The sequence below is a fragment of the Mytilus edulis genome, chromosome 7 (assembly GCF_963676685.1).
Source record: "Mytilus edulis chromosome 7, xbMytEdul2.2, whole genome shotgun sequence".
NCBI lineage: Eukaryota > Metazoa > Mollusca > Bivalvia > Mytilida > Mytilidae > Mytilus > Mytilus edulis.
In genome coordinates, this window is record NC_092350.1 from 12,461,259 (window position 1) to 12,482,180 (window position 20,922).

General features: G+C 32.6%; 2 protein-coding genes across 2 annotated transcripts in view; one reads left to right on the top strand and one right to left on the bottom strand.

Moving 5' to 3' along the window:
- The window catches only part of LOC139529959 (uncharacterized), a 63,428-nt gene that overhangs the window by 32,165 nt on the left and 10,341 nt on the right, over positions 1–20,922 (top strand). The window lies entirely within an intron of this gene.
- LOC139529965 (uncharacterized) lies at positions 10,879–15,663 on the bottom strand (the record flags this gene model as incomplete). The annotated part of the gene is given in 4 exon segments (XM_071325966.1): positions 10,879–11,533; positions 12,696–12,819; positions 14,492–14,590; positions 15,651–15,663. Coding segments are annotated over 2 exon segments (549 nt in total). The 3' UTR covers positions 10,879–11,070.

Here is a 20,922-nt window from a genome sequence, read left to right on the forward strand (position 1 = left end):
ACACAGTGACCTTCCAACAGCTATCATGTCAAGCCTTGAAGTTTAAACTTGTGTATACTGAAAGAGTATTAATGTCATCAAGTTCCATGAACACAAGTTGAATAGATTTATTTTTTATACTAAAATTTATCAAATATGCAATGGCGGCAATAAAAAAGGAAAAGAATATCAATTTTACCTGAAACTGGAAAAATCAGGTCAGCGGACCCGTAAACCAACAAATTGAAAACACTGTGGCCTTCTCGCAATACCTGAATCATTGTATACTTTTTCATATTCTTCAGTATCTGATTCCACTGGTGGTAAAGACTTTCCATGTCGACGTTAAGTCAATTGTTTCTTGTCCTGATACATCTGTAAAAACAGGATAAGATATTAAAGTCCCTGACCCGACATAATACAGAATAAATTGGAGGCAAGGTTAATGTCCAAACCTGAAATGATGGTATTCCTGAGCTGGGGAGAAATAGGAGTGTTTTCACCGAATATTCCCTTTTCCTTCATATACTTCTTGGTTCCTGGTTTTCACTTCGAGCTGCCGATGCTGGTATATTATTCCTTTTGAATATGCAGACTCCAGGTTGTAGGAATTCCCAAAGTTGTTTACATCTTCGCCACACTGACTTCCGGTTGAAGTGAAAGTAGAAGCACTTATCTCTTCCTGTTCACCTTTCCTTTTAAAGAAGATACGTTCTGCTGGAGAGATTGTACTGTAGACGATAATCTCGACACTATATGTTTATTAAAGTTCTTTCATTTGATGAAGTGGAATTTGAAACCATGTGTTCCTCTTGAATGCTAACTGTTGCATCATGGGGTTGTGCACCACCATATATAGCTGTGGCTTCATCTGCTATGTCTGAAATATTATCTGCTGTTTCCACTATACCTCCTTTTTTATTAACTTTTCAAGCTCTCTTACTCTTTTTTGTAATTTTCTATGGTCATCTTTAATTCCAAGAAAATCTTTGACAGTCACATAACTGAAAGAGGAAAAACATTTATACAAATGGGGGTATTCAAAGTGCACATTGTAAAATTTCTCAAAACAGAGACAGTTTTTCAACCTGAAAATTGGATGAAAATGAAAGAAAAAAGAAAAAAAAGCAAATTTCCGTTTTCAGCACGCTTAACTATGCAATTTTTTTTTTTATTTAAGCACTGATTATTTAATATCTTTTTAACTACAAAAACCGGATTCATATGTTTTGCCCTGTGTTTTAAAAAGTTTATTGAGTACACTAAAAGTTTGTTAGGCATGTAAATCCTATAAGATATGAAAGAAACTTACTTTCCACACTTGTCATTACTCCACCTAATGGAGATTTTGTGAAGGCTGATGACACTTCCTCCTCTTATACCATACTGCTCTGGAGTCATGAAACAGTCAATCATCATCTTTAGAGCACATGGTCTATCTTTTATACATTGTATTTTTGTACCAATCTGACAATATTGCTAGCGGACTTTCTTCTACTAAATACTGAAATACCAGATGGCATCAGTGAGTTTTCATGTAAAATCTTAAAAATAAAAACATAACAATACAATGATTTAACTTAATAAGATATTTTCAAATTATTTGCTATAGCATAAACAACATTATTACTAAACTTTACTGGACTTAAATTTTGTAAAAAGTGAAATGCAATGATTTTTTTTTAAGCTTATTCAATTTTGAACTATTACACGAAATAAAGACAAAAGTCCACAAACATATTTCATTCAACTTCCACGTAGTAAGCTATTCCATATAAGCAAGTACTTGTACTCTTTTTGTTATTTCAGTTTTTGATGCTTTATTGTATTTTCTAAGAACAATCTACAACGAGGTATCATACAATATAGTGCCAAATTATTGTTTTTGCGATACATGAACTGTTGAAAGCATGGTCACTTACACTATACCTTAAAATATAATTTATTGTGAATAATGTAATAATAGGGTAGTAGCGCCATTACAACCGTAAAAAAAATTTAAACAAGATATACATCTATCTCTCAGAACGCATGCAATTAACGTAAACACAAGAATGTGAAGCGTACTTGATCTCAGTAAATTACAGAATAAATAATAAAGTAATTAGATAAGTAATGGAGATTAAAATTATTAAAAGTATAAGTGTGTTTTAGGCTAGTGTCCGGTGCCCTAAAATATAACTCACTGTATTTGATACGTTTTAACCCGGACAACCCATGCAAGAATCTATTGGGATATCCTAGGGATATGATATCCCAAGACCTTCCTAGGATTTCCTGAGATATTTTCCTGGGATATCCCAGGACTTCCTGAAATGAAATTTCAAGACTTTTCAGGAATTTTAGGGAGAGTATTGGAACATCCTGATCCTAAAAGCATAGGACCAATTGGGACATTTCAGGACTAGTAAACCTGAAATATCCCAGGGTTGTCCTGAGAAGTCCTAGGGTTTCAGGACTTTTCGGGACTAGTAAACCTGAAATATCCCAGGATTGTCCTGAGAAGTCCCAGGTTTAAAAAACTTTTCAGGACTTGTTAAACATGTAAATTATTTTAATACTGTCCTGAGAACTCCTAGGATGTCCTTGGATATTTCAAGACATACCAAAAAATCAAAAAAAAGCCATGGGGATAACATGGACTCTTATCCTTTACAAAATCTATGAAAAGACAGTATTCATTCTTCACAGCACATTTGATGGCATTTTCAAAATCAAATCACTTGAAAACAAATTTATTTTCTATAGTACAGTCACTGTTTTGTTCATTGTAATCATCTTCTTTTCTCCCAATTTTCCAAAAAGCCCTCTTGTCTTGACTAGTTTAAGCTGGTCACATAAATGTATCTTGGCCCTCACTATAGTTTTTTTTTATAAATCAGAGCTGCTGGTCTTTAACAGTAAATCTGAAACAAAACAAAAGTTCTGGATCTAAAGTTTGATAAAAAAAAATTATAAATACCAAATCTCATGCATTAGTATGTCAAATTTGTTTAAGTCAACATGCTTTTTTCTTTATTTAAATGAGTACATACATGTATATATTTTGTGTATAAATGTACTCTGCCATTAAGGACCTAGCCATTTGATTCATTTATATATCATAGACTTTAAAATATCTCCTGACAATTAATTTTAGCATTTTTTTCCCTACTAAATCATATATTTAAAATTTTTAAAATTAAACATGTACTAGTATTCCAGAAGTATGTATCTTAATGAATTAAGCAACTTATTTCAGAGATATTGCAGCAAACTGTTTGTGGTATATCTTAATGTGAGTTTTCTCACAGTTCTATGTTTAAGTTTTTTATATTATTATTAAAAGCATACCTATACTATTTAAATATTTTTTCATTATATGTAATAACAATGTATTGCTAATTCCTTATGATTGTGATGAAAGTAAATTTGATGTAAACATTCTATAACTGTTTTCTTTACTCTTATTGTAACATGCACATATTCAAAATGGTGGAATCTAATGTATTTGTACTTACCAAAAGATATTATCCAAAATGCATGAAATCATCAAATTAATGCTCCTTAAAATCAAAGTCATGTCACCAGAAGAAAATATCTGCACTATTAATATAATGTTAAAATATAGAACTGTTGGAACTTAGTTAATATCATTTATCTGCATTCATTTTGTGTTTAGGATATGCCCCTGCGAGGAATTCAAGAACTGTTCTTAAAATTGTTAAAGAACTGTTCCAGAACTATGTTCTGGAACAGTTCTAGAACAGTTCATGAACATTAAATGGCCCACTTCCAAGTTCAAGAACTAAATGTTCTTCCTGAACTAGTTCAAGAACCTGTTGAAACCAGTTCAAGAACTTGTTAATGAACATACAACACAACTTATTCTTGAACTTCCGACATAAGTTCTTGAACTTATTCTTGACTTATGTCACAAGTTCTTGAACTTATTCTTTAACTTATGACACAAGTTCTTGAAACTTGTGTCTAAAGTTCAAGAACAATATTTTAATTCAGAGCCAAATAAAACCAGGAACGTGAAAATTTCAGAAAGATCTGACAAGTTATCAATCAACTTTGGAGCCCTTTATAGCAAAGCTAGCCACATTTAATATATTTAACAACAAAAAAATCATATGATTTTCATTTTAATGTAAAGTAAACTTTACAAATATTGAAAAAATGTTCACTTCTTTGCCATTTTGTAGCTTCTGATGACGATCTTTTGTAGATTCTCAAGTTTTTTTTTTACAAAAGTTGCTCTATCAAACGATATAACACTTGTTTGGAGAATGTCCAACTTTTCCGTGTTTAGTGCAGGTTTTATTACATCATGACATTTGATGGTTTTTTTACCCGTTCTTGTACAATTTCTAAGTTCTTCCAAAGAAAATATTTTGAAACAAAAATGTTTGAAAATATTATTTTCCCCTATAACCCCCTTCACACTTTTGTCTAACTCGTCAATTGTTATTTCATTCATAGGGTTATTTGTCTCTTCCTCGGTACTTTCTGTCTTTGTTGTCTCTGTTTTCTTTATCTCTGTTTTCTCAGGTACTGTTCTTTCCTTTTTCTCCGGCACAGCCTCGGGCATCTTGGTTTCAGAAGATACATGTAATACAGATAATACTTTTTTTTCCAAGGAATCCAATTTCTCTTCCATTTTTTTGTTTTTTTTCTTTAATTTAGTATTATCCTCCTCTAGCTTTGTAAGTCTTTTTCTACAAGGATATAAGCAAAATTAAGGTTTAGTTTAAACATATCTTATTACTAATAATAGTTATTATAAAGGATCAGACACAAATTATTCCAACTTATGAGTTCTTCTGGAAATTGCAGGTGGCTACATATCTGCTCTGTGCCCATTTTGCTGTGACAACCATTGAAAATTAAAAACTAAGCCAAAAACATCAGTCTCAGTCATTTTTTAATATCTATGGGTTGTATTTATTCAAAAAATATTATCCATGGTTAAGATAATGTCTCATCATTAATTTCTGCATAGTTCAATAGGTCTTGCACGTTATTCAATGTAACATGGACAGACATGTTCTTATTCAAGGTTCCAAAGAGTTTTATTAATTTAAAGTGAGTAATTGTGAACTGTTATCATGTAAGAGCAATGTGTCATTCATAAAAAAAATTATAAACCATTCAACACAGTGAATTTTGCTACCTTAAAGGTGTAGAATCGCATAAAATTTAATTGAAAAAATTCATCAAGCATTAAAGTTATCTTAAAAATACTTTCAGACTTGCAGGAGTATTGTTTCTTTCCTAATATTGACAGATCTACATATGTAGCATAATATATATGAGCAAAAAGGCAACTGATATGAACAGAAAAAATAACTGAAGGCAGTAAAATATCAATGATTCATCAGCCAGTCTCATGTAACATAGACAGACATCAGTTAAAACTTGTCAACCATTTAATTATTAGGGCATATAATGTGTAATTTTTATATGATTGTCTTTCAATAAAGAAAACAAACAAAAAAAAACCTTTGCATTGCAATCCCATAATTAATAGAGCAATGTACAATGTCGGAACCTTGACACCTTTAGATACAAATGGATTCTGTCGCAGTTTTTTAGCCTTTAATGGTGACAATTCACTAATGTTTTATATTTTTAAACAAGATTACACATTTTAGTTTTAATTCAATTTATTGATATTCTAATAATGATTAATCAAAATCAGTCATTGCATCGCAGTTCACAGGTCAACAATCTTCTTTGGCCCTTTCTTGAAATCATTGCCTGCAAAGAAATTTTGAAAAAAAATGTTTTGAAAAAGACCTGTTTTATTAATTTATGTTATTAGCAATAAAGTTAAACCAGAGTTTAAGAATCATTTACCAGATTATATTTTAAAACTACAAACTACATCTGTGCTTTTATTTTGTCAATGCTGGCCAACATTTAAAGAACACAAGCATAACCTCACTTGCATAAAGATCCATTGAAAAGGCACGTTTACCTTATGGAAGCAATATGCCAATTTTGCACATTTTATATGTTTATAATCATCACATAATCAGTGTAATAAGTCTTGATTAGAGATAGCTTCAAGATTTGTTCATTATCTGGATTTGCTCGGTTTAGCTGCAAGATTTCTTCATTATCTGGACTTGATCAGTTTGCTGTCCCCTGTTAATGTGCAAGTTCTAACCATGGTACAACCATGGTTAACCATGGTTTGACAAAATTGTTAATTGGCCGACCATGGTTAACCATGGTTTTGATGACCATGGTTGACTCATCAATAACCATGGTAAGAAACATGGTCAACCATGCTTACAAGCATGGTTATCGATGGTCAACCATCAGGTCATAACCATGATTACAACCATGGTTAACCGTGGTTATGACCATGGTTGACCATCGATAACCGTGGTTACAACCATGGTTATCGATAGGTCAACCATGGTTAACCATGGTCAGCCAATGAACAATTTTGTCAAACCATGGTCAACGATGTAACAACCATGGTTACTATCGATGGGTTAACCATGGTTTTAAACCATGGTTAACCATGGTTATTCATACTCTTGAGCCCTCTAGTCTTTGATCATACTCAGAAGTGGAAAATATTGGTTTACCAGGCCATCGTCACTCAAGGGAAACTGGCTAGTCTGCCACAGTCTCAATTCGTTATAGCATTGATAAATATGAAACATCATGATTCTAACAGTCAAAATTCAGTTGTCTCAGAGACCTTAAAGAAAAGAAGAAAAAAAGTATAAACAATTATTTTTTTATTTCTCTATCTTTTTCTCTTTTAGCAAGTACTTTTTTTGAACAGCTTGCACTCTCTTTGTTACTTCACATTTAGTTGCTGTTTGGTATTTTTTTTTAGAGCTATTGACACCAAGGTGTCATAAAGTCTGGCATCAAATTTTGGTTTGACAACACATTTGCTGTTTGAAGCCTGGCCACTTACACTGTGGCTAAGTATGTAATCAATTGTAAATAGTTGCAGCAATAAATAATGAACACAGGCAAACAGGCTGTCAGAATGACACACCGATTCCTCTAACTGATTGTAAGTTTTCCCGTTAAATAAGTGATCAGTTGATGTTGTGGGTTGTGACAATGACTCTACTTCAGCATCTTTTTCAGCTACGTGTTTAGCTGTAGGTTCTGGTGTTGCAAATTTTCCTTCAAGAATTGTGATTCGTTCCTTTAAAGTTTTATACTTTCTATGTAAGTCTTTGAGTTCTTTTCTGGTTACATACTCTCTGAAATAAAATATACTTTTCTATAAACATTTTTTTCTCCATTTATTATGATCACCAGCAAAAGGAAAGGACTTTGAAAAGATACATAGAAACTAAACTGCAGTTATGAACTTTTTTTCACGTAGTACAAAGGGTTTGGTTTTAGTCGACATCATTGGTACGTTTGTTGGCCATTAAATCTTTGCCAGTATGCTAAGCTAAGGGATGATTATTCTAGTAGGGATAACTTTTTTTATTTATGACTGCTTCTACATCTGTTTTTTAAATGATAAAATTAATTAATTTCAAGAGGCAAGTTTAAATTTGTACATAACAAGAATGTGTCCATAGTACACGGATGCCCCAATCGCACTATCATTTTACATGTTCACTGGACCCTGAAATTGGGGTCAATACTTTAGTTTGGCATTAAAATTAGAAAGATCATATCATAGTTAACATGCGTACTAAGTTTCAAGTTGGTTGGATTTCAACTTCATCAAAAACTACCTTGACCAAAAAATTGAACCTGAGCTTCACACTATCTTTTTCTTTGTTCAGTGGACCATGAAATTGGGGTCCATACTTTAATTTGACATTAAAATTAGAAAGATCATATCATAAGGAACATGTGTACTAAGTTTCAAATTGATTGGACTTCAACTTCATCAAAAACTACCTCGACCAAAAACTTTAACCTGAAGCGGGACGAACGAACGGAGGCACAGACCAGAAAACATAATGCCCCTCTACTATCGTAGGTGGGGCATAATAAAAATAACAACAGGTGTTTGAAGAAAATTAAGCATGCCACAATTACTTTATCCTTTTCACTAGAGGCTCCAAAGAGCCTGTGTCACTCACCTTGGTTTATGTGAATATTAAACAAAGGACGCAGATGGATTCATGACAAAATTGTGTTTTGGTGATGGTGATGTGTTTTTACATCTTACTTTACTGAACATTTTTGCTGCTTACAAATTTTTCTATCTATAATGAACTTGGCCCAGTAGTTTCAGGGGAAAATGTTAGTAAAAATTTACAAGTTTTATGAAAAATGTAATAAATTTACTTTCAAAGAAAGCAAAGCTGACAAACTCTTTGAGTGCATCACTTATTGTCACTTGAAAACATGTTAATGTGCATAATGAACGAAAACTCACTCATTTTGCTTTCCTGATTGGTTGATTGTTGATGGCTTAACGTCCGGTAGTTGCATTTCAGAACTATCATCATTAATTCTGTAATAAAAAAAAAACATTTTTTTTCAAAAAATATAGTGGTTGCTGTTCAGGACTTTTTATCCATAATTTTTTTGTACTTCAAAGTGTACAGATTAAAGGTTATATATATCATCATGATCATGGAAGTATTATATTGACAGGAACTACTACGGCCCAACTTTTAAACATTTCATCTGCACTGTCACACAAAATTTAATGACAAGTTTAGTTTACTAACTTGAAACATAGCACGTTTAGGGTTATTTACTTACACCAGCTTGTAGAGCCCTACAATATTGTTATTTTTAGCTGTTTTCTTGATCACGAAAAGAAACGAAGTAATCGAAAGTTGCGATAAATTCTTAGGAAACAGCAAACCTCAACAGATTATGTTCCGTACATATGTGGTCGATTGATAGATTGATGGATTTGTGAGTGATATCATTAGTTCATCGACGATGGAAATTTGTATAATATTAATAATATAATTTGAATAAATGCCCCTAGTTTATAGAATTTTTTTCGTTAGTAATTGCACTATATGTAATATATATTGTAAGTTAGAAAAGAAATACAATTTCAGTGGCATGAAAAGGGAAACAATTTGAAGGCAATGTCACTTTAACAGTTCTCAATGAATAAATTGTTAAATGAAATTTGATACCCTGTATCTACATGTATTATGCTTAAATTCATAAAGTCAATTTGCTGGATCCCTTTCTCTTATCATTGAAAACTATCTGTTTGCATTGACAATACATCTATCTTAGTGTAAATAAAAAACACTAATTAAGGCTTACATATGACTACTTAGATGATATGTACATGTAATACCTATTAAAATCTTCATTACATATGAAGGACTTTGGATATAAATCATATGAAAAATTATTCAACTCATGTATTGTTCCTATACTTGATTACTCGTCTGGTGTATGGGGATACCGAAAATATCAGTCAATAGACAATATTCAGAACAGGGCTATTCGTTACTATTTAGGAGTACACAGATTTGCACCTATCCTTGCTATACAGGGAGATATCGGCTGGATCCCAAGTCAGTATCGGCGTTGGATCAATATGGTGAGATACTGGAATAGACTCATTCGATTTGACAACAACCGCATCACCAAATTAGCATTCAATATTGACTATGATCGTTGTAAAAGTAACTGGTGTAGTGAAGTAAAGGATATACTAGACCAGCTTGAACTAGGACATTTTTACGAACTGAAATCAGAGGTCGATTTATCTTTGGTTGAAACTAACATTTTTCGTCTGTATTCAGATATCTGGAGGAATTCCGTCCAAGACGTTTCAAAATTACGAACATATAGGAACTTTAAAACAGTCTTTGAAACTGAAAATTACGTGAATTTGAACTTAAATAAAATTGAGCGGTCACACTTAGCGCAATTTAGAAGTGGAATTTTACCATTTAGAGTGGAAACTGGTAGATACTCAAATGAAAGTGTGGAAGAAAGACTATATATATTTTGTAAAAACCAAGAAACTGAAACTGAGTTCCATTTCATGTTTGGTTGTCCATTGTATATTGAATGTCGAGTTAACTTTTTTGGTAAACTTTTAATTGAGGAAAATTTCACAGATTTGAATCATGCTGATAAATTGAACATTTTAATGTCTTTCCACATAAGAAAATTAGCAAAATATATAGTTCGTGCATTTCATATCAGACGTCAGTTGTTATATAACACTTAATTTTTTTTTTTACATATTTAAAGCTTAAATTTTTGTTTACAAATATTTTTATGTCTATATATTTTTGAAATTTTTTACGTCAACGAAAGATTAGAACGTGATATAATTGTTTAGTAATTGTTTTACTTTATTTGAGGTGACTTGTAGGTTCATTGGGCCGGGTGTATTACTATTTATCATATATTATATGTTTATAATCTGTACATAATTTACACATGTCACTACAATAAATAATTTACTTACTTACTTACTTACATATTGTTTCTAAATCTTTAATACTTACATATTTACCCCTGTGAGATGATAATGAATAATTCATGAATATGCATGAACATTTCATGAACTGTTCATGAACAGATTTCATGAACAGTTCATCATATCTTCATGAACATTTGATGAGCAATTCATGAACTGAAAATCGACAGTAATGTTCATGAACTTTAATGTTCATGAACAATTCATGAACAAGAAAGGTTCATGAGCATATAAATGTTCATGAACAACAATGATCATGAACCCTTTCTTGTTCATGAATTGTTCATGAACTTTGTTCATAAATTGTTCATGAACATTGAAGTTCATGAACACTTAAATCTTCATGAACCTTTCTTGTTCATGAATTGTTCATGAACATTAAAGTTCATGAACATTACTGTCGATTTTCAGTTCATGAATTGTTCATCAAATGTTCATGAAGATATGATGAACCATTCATGAAATCTGTTCATGAACATTTCATGAAATGTTCATGACTATTCATGAATTATACATAACTGTCTGAGAGGGAGAAAAATGGGTGTTTTAAATGGATGGAATATCCTCCAGGACAAGCTGAAAACACTGTATTTTAACCTTTATCTCTGCATTTTCATGGCAGGAAGGATAAGATGCAACAAAATCTCAATTCAATTACAGTTTTAATGAACTGAAAGTCAACTTTCTTAACAATTTTTTTTTCTCAACACCTTTTGTACGTTCTGAATTTTTTCCACCATTAGTTTTCTCGAGAACTTTTCTTGATACTTAGCCCCCAAGATGTCACTCATAACATGAAGTTTTGTTTGGTCCATTGGTGGCCTTGGACCAGCAAATGAACATTTAGAAGTTTTTTTTCCTGTAACAGATTGTGATGTTATTTCTTCCGAGGTAAACATCTTCCTCAATAAAATATCAATGGCAGGTTGACATGATTCCACATGTTCTATGCTTAGTTTCAGCTCGTTTAATGTAAATCCATTGTACTTAATTGGATCGGACATTTCAGAACAATTTGTTGTGTCATTTCCTGCTTTACTCGAAGAAGGACGCTTTTCTTCTAGTTTTTCTACCCGTCTCTTTAATCTCTTTACTTGATCTTTCAGTTCTTTAATCTCTGAGTCTGTATCAAGAGATCTTTTTCCAATGCTACAATATACAAATACTGAACAATTATGGAAAAGAAAAATGACTTTTGTACAAAATATTAATTATGCCAAATTTAAAAAATTTTCATCAAACAACAAAAAAGTGGGGTTTCAGATGAGTAAGCAACAATTTTTATTATTTATTTTTTTTTTCACTAAACTATGCCAACCCGATGGATAAAACTTTTTCAAGAGCTTGTTAAAAAAAATGTCAATAAAATCATGGTATGCAGCAATGGATAGGGCTGTTTCACCTTTCCTGGCCTCATCAGAATTCTTTGAATTTGGTTGCAAATAGATCCTTACTGGTATTCCCTATTTTTTTGCCCCGCCTAAGAAGTAGAGGGGCAGATAGTTTTTTGGTATGGCTTATGTCCGTCCATACTTCTGGTTAAGGTTTAGATTGAAGGTAGCCTTTACCATGAAGGACATTTGATATTGAAGTTAATTAAATTCGCTCTCAGCAGTAAATAATCAAGTTCACCTAAATAAGTAAATACAATTTACCTGTACAAGTAAACCACAAAAAGTGAATTATATTTATGGCAAAACAGTGTTTCCTATTTATACAAATATTATTCAATTTATAAGACCCTATGAAAGGTAATTAAAGACATCTTAACATTAAAATCTTGATGTGATAATGATGCATGCTGTAGACTTATAGCTTTCATGTTAATTGATATTATAAATCCCAAAGGACTTAAATCTTTGACAAGTGTGCGCCTCAACAAAAAGACTGTGCGCCTTGACAATAATGAATATTATGTAAAGATCTAAAATAAATCTATACCAGAAAATTATCAATGACCCTTACAAAACTTTCTTTCATGACACAATAAAGGGAGAAAGTTCCTACATTTTCTGTCGAATCACTTGTACAAGTAAAATGAATTGAATCAATTGGAATGCTGAAATTGTTTACTCCTGTAGCTTCATCAAGTAAATATTTTTCACTTTCCCAAGTGGGACCCCTGAGACTGGATGCAAATGATTTTTTAAATTGTTTTATAGAAGCCCCCAAAAAAGGAGAACATGTAATGAACATAAACATAAACAAATTTTGCTATTTAATTGCCATTAAAATTCACATTAATTTTTACCTGTCAGTCGCCAACTGCAAACAAACATAATTTTATTTTTGGCTTTTAATATTAAAATACCTTTTGCTATACTGAAATTGTTCTAGGGCGTCCTTCCAACTCCTTGTATTTTCCTTTTCCTCACTTGAGCTAGTACGAGGTGACATTGGACTCAAAATTGATTCAGAATCAGTAGATTCTGAGCCTGCAATGAAATAATGTAAGACTGACATTTCTACAATGTGTTGTTAATTCTTTAAATTCATATATTTTGAACACTATTTTGGAATTTTTGAATCGGAATGCTAACTGATTGATTAAATTGAGTTTTATGCCATTTTCACTAGTTTTTTTTCATCGATTTTGACGGAAACCAACGGAAATAGTGGAATGTAATGTCAATGTAAATTTTGGCCAGGTGAGCTAAAAATGAACATATTGTTCATGAAATTGTTATTTAAATGTTCTTTGGCCAACTTGATACACCTTTGTGTAAATTTTGGCCAGGTGAGCTAAAAATGAACATATTGTTCATGAAATTGTTATTTAAATGTTCTTTGGCCAACTTGATACACTTTGTGAGCTAAAAATGAACATATTGTTCATGAAATTGTTATTTAAATGTTCTTTGGCCAACTTGATACACCTTTGTGTATCAAGTTGGCCAAAGAACATTTAAATAACAATTTCATGAACAATATGTTCATTTTTAGCTCACCTGGCCAAAATTTATTTTTGAAGATTTATAGAACTCAAACGGACTACAGCTATTGTTTTAACAGGTAAAGTAATGCTTTTGATCGAAAAAAAATTGGTGCTTTTGATTTACACGAAAAAAATGTATGATGGCCGTTAATATGAACATGGATGCAAAATAATGATTAATAGCAATCACTATGTCCTTTCGACCAGGTTTGGTAACCAGAGGCTCTCCAAGAGCCTGTATCGCTCACCTGGGCCATGACTTGTTGACAGCAGCTATCTTGGCTCAAACTGTATCTACCAGACACAAAAAGGGACAGTCCAAAAACTACTGTAACCAAGAAGATCTTTAAAATACATTTCCAAATTGATGTTAAACTATGTTCCCCACTGGCCGCCATCTTAGATTAAATACAGACCTGTCAGTCATAATATTTAAAGGGGATTACCCAAGGACTATTGTGACTATGTTTGGTTCCAATTGGCTGAGTAGTTTCAGGAGGAGACTTTCCCCATAGGGTCCAATGTTAAACTATGTTCCCTGCTGGCGACCATCTTGGATTAGGCGCGGAGCCGCGCAGACACAATTTTTAAAGGTAACCACCCAAGGACTATTGTGACCAAGTTTGGTTCCAATTGGCCCAGTGCTTTCAGAGTAGAAGATCTTTGAAAAAAGTTTACGCCGGACGCAAAGTGATGGCAAAAGCTCACCCTAGCATAGCCAGGTGAGCTAAAAATGATTAAATCAGAAAATGGGATTCCCAGTAGTACAATAGTAAACCTGTGGCCTAAACTTCACCCTTTTTTGACTTATATAAATAGAAATGGCTTCATCATGAGTTTTACTAAAATTATCTATATACCTCAAAATTACTCCCGTACTATCAGCATAAGCCATGGATCTGTAAAATTAGCCATGACACTGTAAAATTATACATTTTTAAGGCATCCTGCTGAGAAAATGGCTAATGTTAGGGAGTCACATAGCAGTGAGCCTTTGATCTTTAAGTCTTACAAAAAATGTCTACTTTTATAGATCCATGGCTTAAAATCTACAGGTACAAAATTTCTACCACAGACAAATCAAAAGACATTCTGTTTCCTGAACTGTGGCATATCACATGAAAGCAGGCTGTTTAGAAATAAAATAGACAGCATTTAACATAATCTCATACCTTCATCTACAGACGATGTTTCAAAAATGGCATTATTCTTTTCTTTTCTTTGTTTGACATCCTGACTGGATTTAGCAGAATTTAAACTAGAATCAGCACCTGCAATGAAATTATTACTTTAGTATAACATTACAAACTAGAGGAAGGGATCTTTCAATCCGACACAGGAAGATTATCATTTAGGGAAAAATAATTAAGGATGTTCGCGTGTGACGTCACGTTTCTGACTCTTGGAAAATATTTTGTAAGTCATAAGAAATCTATTAAACTTTTCGAATGACTTATTTCAAAGGTTTATACAGAAAAATATTTTACAAAGTTAAATATTCCTTCCACAATTTTTTAATACATGTACTGTATACTGTTTTCCCAATTTATTTCCGATGAAAAATCCAGAGATAAAATTTTCCTGCCAAAACTTCCTATTTTTCAAGTCATCATATCTCAAAAACAAGCACACAAACATGAAAAAATAAACTAGTTAAAAATACTAAATATATGAAAATCTTGTTATTTAATTGAACTTCAGTAGCGATTATCCTCAAGTATATTCTTTCACAGCCAGTGTCAGTCACTGTTTTGTCAGTATTTGTATTTTTTTTCCTTCAACCCCTTTAATTTGGGCCCTTGTTTCTTGAAAACGGTAGATGTTACCTCAAATATGTAGACATACCCAAGTTTTGTAATTTTATTAGTCATATATTGAAATAAACCACATTAAAACTAGAGTTACTGTGGCCTAATGGGCCACAGATACCCCCTGCAAAATTTCAATGTCTCGTCAAACAGGAAGTGGCCAATGCCACAGATATGAAAATCGCTTACACATTACAAGTCAATATGATGCTTCAGACCAAATATCAAATCATTCCTTTCATCAAGAGCTGAGAAATCCTGGACAGAAATTTAACTTCAGACGAACGGAAATGCTGAACACTATATACCACCCGCTAAAGCGGGGGTATAATAAAATCTCAGTATGCAAATAATATGTGAAAAAGCTCAAATTGGTAGATCTCTTGCATATAGTCATAAGATAAAATAGTTCCAAAATATTGGCCTTCTAATAAAAGCAAAAAAATTTTCTACCTAATGATAATCTTACTGTATGAGTGGTAATTTTAAATAATTGGCAAATGTTTACATAATTTGTTCATACCTTCATCTACAGACCATGGTTCAAGAATGGCATTATTCTTTTCTTTTCTTTGTTTGGCATCCTGACTGGATTTTGCAGAATTACTAGAATGAGGAATGGCATTATTCTTTTCTTTTCTTTGTTTGGCATCCTGACTGGATTTAGCACAATTACTAGAATGAGCACCTACAATGAAATTATAACTGAGTTAATAAATGAACATGAGACCATAAAACATATGTTCTCTTCAACTGCGATTAATTTAAATGGGCTGGATGGCCATTTCGGCAAATAATGCCTAGTCAGCAGCTCTTGGGACCTAAAACGTAAGGAATCTGTTACCAAAAATACTGCAAGTGTCTTGAACCTAAAGAATCTTAAGGAATAATAATGCCAAAAATAGCTAAGGAAAGAACTACGATGGAGGGAGTTCATCCTTTGAATTTCAAATTTACATTATTTTAGATATTGTTATTATTTTATAAATAGGGTATACACATGAGACATAATCTCATGTAAAACTATACCACACCCAATAAAAATAAAGAGCATACAAGAAGCACTGTTGTATGATTTTTCCCATAGGGTCCTATGTTAAACTATGCTCGGCTGTGGCGGCCATCTTGATTTTTAGATCGGCAAAAATAGTTTTGTAGAGGTCCACCCAAGGATCATTCATGCCAAGTTTGGTCAAACTTGGCATAGTGGTTTCAAAGAAGATCAATGTTAAATGTGGACGGACGGACGCAAAGTGGTGGCAAAAGCTCACAAGACCCTTCCGGTCATGCAAGCTAAAAATATTAAAGACCAACCAGCCGTAAATTTTTGGCATTTCCGGAATTTTTTCATAACTTTTCGGGAACAGAACTGCGAATTATTTTCAGTAAACAAAATTGCAGCGGTGAAAATGGAGCAATGCTAATCTTTTTAGCATGTTCTGTCTGTTGAATTCATTACCATATGCTTACATATTTTGTTCATACCTTCATCTACAGATGATTTGATTTCTCAAGAGTGGAGTTATTCTGTTCTTCTCTTTGTTTGGCATCCTGACTGGATTTAGCAGAATTACTAGAATTAGCACCTACAATGAAATTATTAGCAAGTGTTATATTACAAAAAATCAAAAGCTGGCGTCTAAACACCAAGAATGCACCAATTTTTCTGTGTGATTTTTTTGTGTCACACAAAAATTCTTAATGAAATTTATTATGTACATGTACAAAATATATAATATTAAATAACAAGCACATAATCTTAAACACCAAGAACCTGTCAGTCTTTTCCAACACCAAGGCTGGTGCATTATATTTGATTATCGGTTTGCTCTGTACTGGCTTTTAGTGAACTGATTGTTGGCGTTCTCAAGGTGCTTAAAGCCTTTATTTTCTATTTTGTTCTTTAAGGAATTAAGGCCAGAATCAAATAAAATTGCATTTATTTTGTAGTATATAAAAAAAAATGCCTTCTGAGTCCTTTTACACACGAATCAAATAAATATTATGCATTTTGTATTGTAGTTGTATAAAAAATGCCTTCTGAGTCCCATTATACTGTAATATCATACTGTACCATACATGTATTTTTAGAATCAAGAATGGAATGCAATTTTTTTGTAGTTTTTAATATCTGCATGACCATAACACATTTTTGTCAATTGTGTATGATGCGCAAAAGCGCTGCGCTTAATACGAAAAATGTTCACACGGTCCAAGCTTTTACACTATTGAATTCAGTCCTTATAATTACAATCGGAATCATGAAAAATAAAACTAATTACAATTCAAAGAAATTGAAGTTGAAACTAAAAAACATTTTTCTTACTTGGAATTACTTAATGCAATTGTTGTTTAGAACGACGTCGTCATTAGCACTTGCTGGTGAATTTCATTTAGATATGAAACATCATTTGATTGGTGACGTAAAGGTCTATAAACCAATCAGATTGTTCAGAAATAATGAAACGCACATCGAATGTGATAATTACTCGTAAAGGACTTTTAATTTTTTAAGAAAAAAATTATAAATGAAAAAAAAGGTGTTATAACAATAGTATGGCATGAAATCTGTACCATAATGTGGCCTAAATTTTTTTTGGCCATATAACAAAACTAATCAGCCCTCAAAGTAGAAATTTTTTCAAGGTGGCCTTTTGGCCACCAATCATAAAATTTTAGTGGCCAATTGTTAATTTTAGTTGCCAAATTAACATAAATCAAGTATTTTTTCCAAAAAGTTAGTGGCCAGCTGGCCACCAACAGTTGAGTTTTGGTGGCCAATCTCAAAATTTAGTAGGTTTTGGTCACCATTTAGTAGACAAAATTGAGGGCTCAGCTAATGTTACCATTTTTCTCTGACTGTTTTTCTGTTTCTGTTTGTTTTGTCACAGAGTTTATGATTTCATCCATGTTTGTTTCCAGATGTTTTCTGTCTTCTGAAAAAAAAAGGAAATAATTTCATAGTGTTTTGAAAAGGGGACCACATAAACAACATTCCTCCATAGTTTAAGTTACACAATTGGAAATAAGCTTTAAGCTTTAATTGGTTATCCTTGAGTTAACTCAACTCAGGCATTGAAAATTCAATAAGTAAGTAAATTTTATTGCAAGGTAGCTCACTCCACATTTTGAATTTTGGAATACGAAAATGTTCACACCGTTCAAGCTTTTACACTATTGAATTCAATCCTTATAATTACATTCGGAATCATGAAAAATAAAACTAATTACAATTCAAAGAAATTGAAGTTGAAACTATAAAACATTTTTCTTGTTTGGTATTACTTAACGTATTACTTGGTATTACTTGTTGTTTAGAACGACGTCGTCATTTAAGCACTTGCTGGTGAATTTCATTAAGATATGAAACATCATTTGATTGGTGACGTAAAGGTCTATAAACCAATCAGATTGTTCAGAAATAATGAAACTCACATCAAATGTGATAATTACTCGTAAAGGACTTTTAGTTAAATTTTTAAATGAAAAAAGGTGTTATAACAATAGTATGGCATGAAATCTGTACCATAATGTGGCCTCAAAATTTTTAAGCCATATAACAATGCATTAAGGAAGAACCAATGTTACCATTTTTCTCTGACTGTTTTTCTGTTTCTGTTTGTTTTATCACAGAGTTTATGATTTCATCCATTTTTGTTTCCAGATGTTTTCTGTCTTCTGAAAAAAAAGAGGAAATAATTTCAGTGTTTTGAAAAGGGGACCACCTAAACAACATTCCTCCATAGTTTAAGTTACACAATTGGAAATAAGCTTTAAGCTTTAATTGGTTATCCTTGAGTTAACTCAAGCATTGAAAATTCAATAAGTTACAGTACATTTTATTGTAAGCTCACTCTTCACATTTTGGAATTTGTGTAAGATTTTCGAACTCCTAGGGTTTTATACATTTAAATGGTTTGAAAAATTTTGCACACTGACCCCCACTTTTTATTTCATAAATTTGTTCTATAGGTCAAATAAAGTCGCTAGACAAATTTCCTATTGCAGTTGACCTATAGAACAAATTTATGAAATAATATGCAGATATTAAAAACTACATGTCCATAGCACGTTTTTGTCATTGTGTATGATGCGCAAAAGCGCTGCGCTTAATACGAAAAATGTTCACACGGTCCAAGCTTTTAAATAAACAAAGACCTTGGAATGATTGAGATGATCCCAACAAGTAAACATATGTATGTCCATATATGGAACAGGCATGAAACAGGTGTTTGTTTTGATTTCTTCTATTGCCATGATAATTGAAATGTGTTCACCTGTATTTTTCATGGGGCAATGTCAAATGAAATTTGAAAGAAATCTAATTTTGTGGATGTAATTAGATCAGTAAAAAAGATAGACTGAACAATTTGGCACGCAACAGTATATTTAAAAATCATTGCAAACCATGATTATTAGGATTAAGTACCCCTTTTTCATTCCAATGTTAAACCTATGGAAAATTTGTGGAAATTCTACCGTTTGAAATACAGCACTATTATTTGAAAATAGCAAATCAGATGTGGGGGTGTTTAGGCAGCGACCATTTGATTTTCTGGGGGGGGGTATGGATTTTTTTCGCGACGCAACACGTCGGCGAAAACAATTTTTTTCATATCAAATTTAGCATTACGTAGAGTGGCAGCTGAGGGTGAAACAAACAATTTTTTTTCTCATGGTCTGAAACAAATTATTTTTTTCACAAAAAGTGGGAAACAAACTTTTTTTTCCAAAAAAAATCCAAAGCCCCCCCCCCCCCCCCCCCCCCCCCCCCCCCCAGAAAATCAAATGGTTGCTGCCTTAGGGATAGTCCAAATAATTATGTGGTCTATCAGGTTTTTTTTTCAATTTGATTTTTTTTTGTTCCCCTCAGACGTCATAAAGCTAACCGCCATTTTGCGGCTGGACGTTGAGAATGAAATTTGTTCTCAACTTTTCATCAGACGTTTTTTTTCGCTGAAAACAATATCTGATGAAACGATTTTTATGTCAAAATATTCCTACCTGTATTTTGTTTACTCCGCCATCAATTGTGTCACAAAAGGGTCCTTAAATGAATCAAAATCGAGTAATTTACATCTCTGGTGGACATTTTAGATGAGCATCTTAAAACGTTGGAATGACGTGAAATGGTAAAGGCTATTCTACATGGCCAAATACGAGACGGCATACTTATTTGGACTACCTTAGGGAGTGCATTCCATTTATATATATTTTTGAGAAATCTGTTTATATCAGAAAAAATCATACCGTGTTTCTTGATTATCCTTGCAGGATATATTTTTCCTTGGTTCTTGGCGGATACATCCTGTTTTTTCTTCATAATCTTCATAATCCCTTCTCGGGGAGACTATGGCGTTAAAGGAATGGATGCTGTAAATTGTTCTCTTTGGTCCAAAGTAATAAAACATACATTTTTCTGGTGCCGTTTGAATTTTGCGATTCGGGTCTGCAATATTCTAGTGCGCCTAAATCTTAAAACCCTTGAATTGCGTCGGCCAATCGGATAGCGTTTTTGGAATTTCTGGTGTAACTGGCTAATCAGAGCTCACTTTACAGCACCATCTCGGAGTATCGCCCAATCAGAGCACAATTAACAGCATCATCTCGGAGAATCAATCAACATGGTCGTCATCATCAACAATGGACAGTGATCAAAGTAAAGAATCGGAATATTGTGTTGTTCAGGATGCAACTGGAAAAAATAGGTTCCAATGTAAAAGGTGTTACAGACAATTGTCGTCCAAGCACAGTGTATTATACATTTGCATTCGGCACATAACATGAGTAAGTGC